Source organism: Alligator sinensis, unplaced genomic scaffold (assembly GCF_000455745.1).
Source record: "Alligator sinensis unplaced genomic scaffold, ASM45574v1 scaffold299_1, whole genome shotgun sequence".
NCBI lineage: Eukaryota > Metazoa > Chordata > Crocodylia > Alligatoridae > Alligator > Alligator sinensis.
The window spans coordinates 2,646,873-2,653,170 of record NW_005841981.1 but is presented as its reverse complement, the minus strand read 5'-3'; the positions used below and the strand labels follow the sequence as shown (position 1 = coordinate 2,653,170).

The window sequence follows — 6,298 nt, the reverse complement described above, 5'->3', positions numbered from 1 at the left end:
GGGGGCTCCTGCTTCCTGTGCTGCTTCACTACTGCCACATGTAAACTCGTGCCATGGGGTGGCAGGAGGGGAAGGCATCCGGAGTCCAGTGTGGACCAGTGCCTGCAGCAGGAGCTGGGGCAGAAGGAGAGGAGGGTGGGGGGATATTTAGGGGCTGAGTCCCATTGTGGTCCTGCAGGCACTCACCCTGCTACGTACCTCAGCCCCAGCCATGCTCCATAGTGGGTTGCAGTCCCGGGAGTCGGAGCTGGAGCTGCTGCTGCTGCAGCTGGCGGCTCCCACAGGAGGGAGAGAGGAGTGTGGAGAATGCTGGAGGCCGGACAGAATCACCTGGTGGGCCAGACCTGGCCCATAGGCTGTTATTTTCTCCCCCCTATACTATCTCCATTTTAAGTGATGGGATTTTCCACATTCCATATTTCTATGCACATGTGTACTTCACAAAGGCAACAAGAGTCTAGTAATCATCTACTGCAGTATTTCTGTGAGAGTGTAAGGTACACAATTCCCACCCTGAGGTCAGAGTGGGGAACATACTTACCAAGCATGTTCCTTATGAACAGCACTCACCGTAGTGTATTTTCCCAGCTGGCAGAGTGAAGGGAAGGTTTCCTGGTGCGCTTTCCGGATTTTCTCAGTGAGATCATCCAACTCTGCTGTCATTTCATAGTGTTCTGTGGACTCCTGCTTTGAAGGCTCCTTCTTCTTTTTGTTCCTGTCATTTCTGACAGCTAGAGACAAGGGTGGGGGGAGGGGAGGAAACAGTTCAGGTTCGGTTAATCAGAGAGCCCCACGCCGCTTTCAGAGCTTTGCTTCAAAGTAGTGCTACATATTTCTTTCTTTATAGATTAAGTACTTTAAATGGGTGCAAAAATGTTACAGAACTAGAGAAGAAAAGCAATTTTATTTGCTAAAATACTATCAGTAATATTAAATACACATGGGCTAATAGAGCAATTTATTCTCGTATATGTATATAGAAGATAAAAGCCAACTTTTTGTCAGCAGTGTTAATATACCTTTTGGAGGTATGCCATATTTATAAATGTAAGTACACTATTACATTTTTATACTTCCCCAAGTGCCTACCCTCTGAAGAACTGTAGCACAGCTTTGCACCCTTTCATGGCAACAACTTTGTGAGATATAGATGTTCAGGAGCTGTACTTTAACTCATGGCACTTTACACAAAGCACCATGAGTTAAAGTATCTCCCCCATACCCAACAGACATTCGCACAAGCACCAGCACAGCCCCTCAAAGGCACAAGAAATTAACCCTCAAGGGAATACAAGTTCCTTAAGGCACTCTGCTCTATAGCGCCTTCAACTAATACCTGATTTATCAAGGGTTAATTTTCTGTGTGACTGGCTACTTTAAAACTGCTCTGCAGCCATGCATGTGTGTTATGTCATGGCTGTAAAGCAGTTTCAGGAGCTGTATCGCATGAAAAATGTAACTTGTATAAGTCCCCAAAGACTATAGTAGGCACAGGAACAGAACCCAGAGTTCCTGAAGGTATTTCCTGCAGTTAACCACAAGGCCAACTCTTTATCTATGAAAACATCTATGACGAACTATATACCTATTATGAATCTACTTTTTCTAAGCCGGTACAGATATAATTCTACCAGGAGTAGGAGCTGGAGTACATAAACAACGGGCAAACTTGAGTAAATCATTTGGGATCCCTAGTGCAGTGTGTTTCAAACTTTTGACACCTGGTGCACTTTTTCTCTGGATTAAAATTGGTGGTACACTTGACTCTTACACCCAAAAAGGGATATATATATATATATTTCCCCCCCACCTCCCCGAAACCTATAACATACTCCATACCCCTGTCAGAAAATCATACCAGAGCCAAGATGTCCTGTGAAAAAAATTACACCAAAGGCATCTTTCTTTATGAAAAGGATTAGTCTCTATACCAATGGTTTTCACCCTTTTTAGGTTCACGGACCCCTCCATAACTTCTCCAAATTTTGCAGCACCCTAGTTGAAAAATCACTGAACTAGACCTAAATTCACCAAAGATATGGATGGGGCAAGAGCACGCCATGCTGCTAAGGCTGCTCCTGGTCACACACAACAGTGACCACCCCAGCGGCTCCAGAAACACAAGCAGACCAGAAGGGACAAGCCAGGGTGCAAAGCCTGCCTGCCCACTTGCAGCAGAGTTCACTGTGGAGGAGAGGGAAGACTGGCACAGGGGCTGCCTGGGGAGTAGGAAAGGGTGAGGGAAGGCAGCAGCAGTGGTGGCAGTCCCCAGTGTAGCAGCTCCAGATGCTGCTGGAGTAGCTGGGGCAGGGACAGGGTGCCAGGCAGGGAAGAACATTTACTTCCTCACACAGGATGGGGATTTTTGTAGCGCACGTCCATCACTCTTATGGCCACAGAACACCCTTTGGGACTGCCCTAGTGGAAATCCCAATTTACTTCTTCCTACTAATTAATTAAGTTTTGAAACTGAGTTACGAGTCCACTGGTCAACTAGTTCTCCAGCGATTGGAGAATTCTAAAGGAACACATGCCTTTAGGAATTCAAAATAACACCCTCCAAAATGGACACACACATACAGACTAAACAGCAAAGAGAAAATACACCCTTCTTCAGCTTGCACAGTTCATGCCTTTTGGGATTATACCATATTTACTCAAATATAAGATGAGGTTTTCCATCCAATCATTATATTGGTATATGAAGCAGTGCGGGGAGCAAGTGGCTGCTGAGACTCTGCTTCTGGCCCTGAGCCTGGGTCAGGGCCAGAGTCAGACCCACAACAGCCTCCTGCCTCCCCTCCACAGCTTCGAGCCCCCCCACTTACTGCCTGGTACAGCTCAGCTCCAGCTCAGGCTGGGTTCTCTCCAAGGCAAGTAGCATATGGAAAGTCCTTCCCCTGCCCGGCCAATCAGCAGCACTAGCACCAGTGAATGGTCAGACATGAGCTGAGCTTCCACATGCTGGGCTCCAGGATAGAGTGGCCCATATAGCATCTGACAGTAAGGGTGGGGGGAGGGGAGAGACTGGGGAGTTGGGACCTGGGGGGTGGAGGGTGCAGGTGGCAGAAGTGGGTGGTACAGGGGGCAAGGGAGCCACCCGATCACTTCTCCCAGCCACTGCTTTCCCTGCTGTAGCAGTATGTGTGTGGCGGGGAGGCAATCAAGACAACCCTCCAACTACTTAGACTCTATACCTGGAAAATTTTGAAAATGTATACATTTTCCATATACAGAATCTAATTATTGGGGGGGATCATCTTATATTTGGAGTCATCTTATATTACATATACATTCAAGTAAAGACAGTAAATTAAGTGAGATGATACGTGTATACACATTCAAACCTCATAAACCCCATAATGCCCCTCCAGTGCCTTTTATCATGGAGAGGCTAGGGCTAGGCACTTCCAAAAAAAACCAGAGGTAAAAAAAAGGGCATCCAAATTTCCCCCCATGCTCTCACTGGGTTGTCGTGGGTTTTGTTGTACATTCCAATTCAGTTCAGCAACTTAATTTAATCCACAATTTAATCAAAAAGTTTTTATATTCTTAGATTATTCCAAACTCCTGCATGTTAGAATGTTTGTTATTGTAACAAGCAATACACTCATACAGAGAATATTTGAAATGGGAAAGTGTTGAAAACAAAATGCTGTTTCTTACTGCTCATTGTCAGGACCATCAAGTTTTAAGTTTTAAGGGTTTTGTTTTCAGTAAGTCTCCATTTATAACTAAGCTATAGGAAGAGTAATGGAGCAATTCCTTTTAATGTTGTGTTTTATATGTCATTGTTTTTAAATCACACAGAAAAAAGAACAGAATAATCTTGTGTCTTTCTAAGTTGCATTGATAGGGAAGGATAGCAAAGCACACATTAATGTAAAATCCCCAAACCAAAAACACTTACTTGAAGTTTGAAAGCAATCATTCAAAAGCAGTCAAGAAACAGCAAATTTGGAGCTAAGGCTGAGCTTTAAAGCAACATAAACATTTCAAAGTATGAAAACTCAGAGGGACTGTACCTAAAATACCTTAACTTTTGCCCCTGAATTGATATCAACCTTCCAACTCTCCTCCTCTGTAAAGGAGAGTAGGGCACCTCTGAATACTGGTTTCCTATGTAAGTGTCTCATAATAATGTGATGGATGCTCTATACCGGGGCGGGCAATTATTTCGGGCAGGGGGATGCTTACTGAGTTTTGGCAAGCCAACGAAGGCCGCATAACAGGCGGCCAGAGGCAGCTAAATATTCATTTTCTACATTTTTTAGAGGTTCTGCGGGCCGGATAGAATGGCCTGGTGGGCCGCATGCAGCCCACGGGCTGCATTTTGTTTACCCCTGCTCTATACCTCTTGCATTAAAAGAACTGGGGGAATTTCATAAAAGGGGCCAAGGAAACTGATATATGCCACCAGTCTTGCCAAGTCTCATGATTTCATTGTGACACAATTCAGAAGCTTCAATTTCTGGTATCATGTGGTCAATAAAGAGCCTCAGTTTTAATTTTTTTAAAGTCATAGCTCTTGTGGGTACAGTATTACCAACCTCTAGCACTCAAAACTTATGATTGAGGCCCCCAAAAACAAGAGATTTGTTTAAAGAGATTTTTTTCACCATAACCATCTACCCTACAAAATTATCTAATACACCTAAAATTTTCATAAATGTAACCACGTGACTGCAGGGGCTGCCATATAAACTTAACCCTTCCCCCCATACATTCTAAATACTGTAAGACACACAGTGAACACCGTAAAATAAGTCACAAAGAACCCAACATGTACTATTTTTAAAACTTTGCAATTTCCAAACCAGTATGAATTCCTTGTGGCCTGAATCCTGATTTTCATATATTCATAGATGCTAGGGTCAGAAGGGACCTCAATGGATCATTGAGTCGGACTCCCTGCCTAGGCAGGAAAGAGGGCTGGGGGCAGATGACCCCAGCCAGATGCCTACCCAGCCTTCTCTTAAAGACCCCCAAGGTAGGGGAGAGCACCACCTCCCTTGGAAGCCCATTCCAAATTTTGGCAACCCTTACCATGAAGTTTTCCTGATATCTAGCCCAAATCTGCTCTCTGTCAGTTTGACCATGGTTCCTTGTTTCCCCAAGAGGTGCCCTGGTGAACAGAGCATCTCCGATCCCTTGCTGCATCCCCCTAATGAATTTGTAGGCAGCCACAAAATCATCTCTCAGCCTTCTCTTACAGAGGCTGAAGTGTCCAGGTCCCTCAGAAGTCTCCTCATAGGGCTTCTCCTGTAAGCCCCTAACCATACAAGTGGCCCTCCTTTGGACCCTCTCAAGTCTATCAACATCCTTCTTGAAGTACGGCCCCCAAAACTGGACCCAGTACTCCAGCTGTGGTCTGACCAATGCTGCTGATGCATGATAAAGTGTGGTTAGCTTTGCTGATGCTTTCATCACATTGATGACACACGTTCATCTTCGAGTCCACTATGACTCTGACATCCCTTTCCGCTTCTGTGCTGCTGAGAAGGTCACTTCCCAACCAGTAGGTGTGCTGGATATTTTTGCACCCTAGGTGCAGCACTCTGCATGGTCCTTATTGTACTGCATCCTATTGTAGTACTACCCACTTTTCTAACCTGTCCAGGTCTGCCTGCAATCGTTCCCTACCCTCCGGAGTGTGCATTCCACCCCACATTTTGGAACGCTTGAAGATGACAATATTATATTAATAACTCTGGGCCATATGATCCCATTCCAGAGGCACAATTCGTTCCTGCTATAAATAATGAAGCATGGAAAACCTGCGGAAGACTTCACATTTGTACTCTGGTTCTTATCTCTGGTACGTTTCCCCTACCCAATATTCATAGTGGCACGTAAAAAAAATGATTGGTCTTCTGGATACCATTTTTCATGTGGATTACGTATGATCCATCAGTCTTACCTCAATCCTGGGGAAACTCTTTGAGAAGATCATCAAGGAGCACATCTGTGATGGGCCGGCATCGGGGATGATGCTCAAGGGCAACCAGCACGGTTTCATTAGGGGCAGGTCATGTCAGACCAACCTAATTGCCTTTTACAATCAGGTCACAAAAGCATTGGATGCAGGTGTCGCCGTGGATGTAGTCTTTCTGGATTTCAACAAGGCCTTTGAGACTGTCGACCACCTCATCCTCATTAAAAAAACTAGGCAACTGTGGCATCGATGCCTACACAGTCAGATGTATTGCAAATTGGCTGAAGGGTCGTACTCAGAGGGTGGTGGTGGACGGGTCATATTCGACCTGGGGGGAAGTGGGCAGCGGAGTCCCCCAGGGCT

The 6,298-nt window shown here is 45.2% G+C and overlaps 1 protein-coding gene across 8 annotated transcripts in view; it reads right to left on the bottom strand.

Moving 5' to 3' along the window:
* The window catches only part of RARB (retinoic acid receptor beta), a 563,324-nt gene that overhangs the window by 30,526 nt on the left and 526,500 nt on the right, over positions 1–6,298 (bottom strand). For all 8 annotated transcript variants that reach the window (XM_006021194.3, XM_014518768.2, XM_025201021.1 and 5 more), the window contains one exon: positions 571–731. In XM_006021194.3, coding sequence (XP_006021256.1) covers positions 571–731 — 161 coding nt within the window. The remainder of the gene's footprint in view (positions 1–570; positions 732–6,298) is intronic.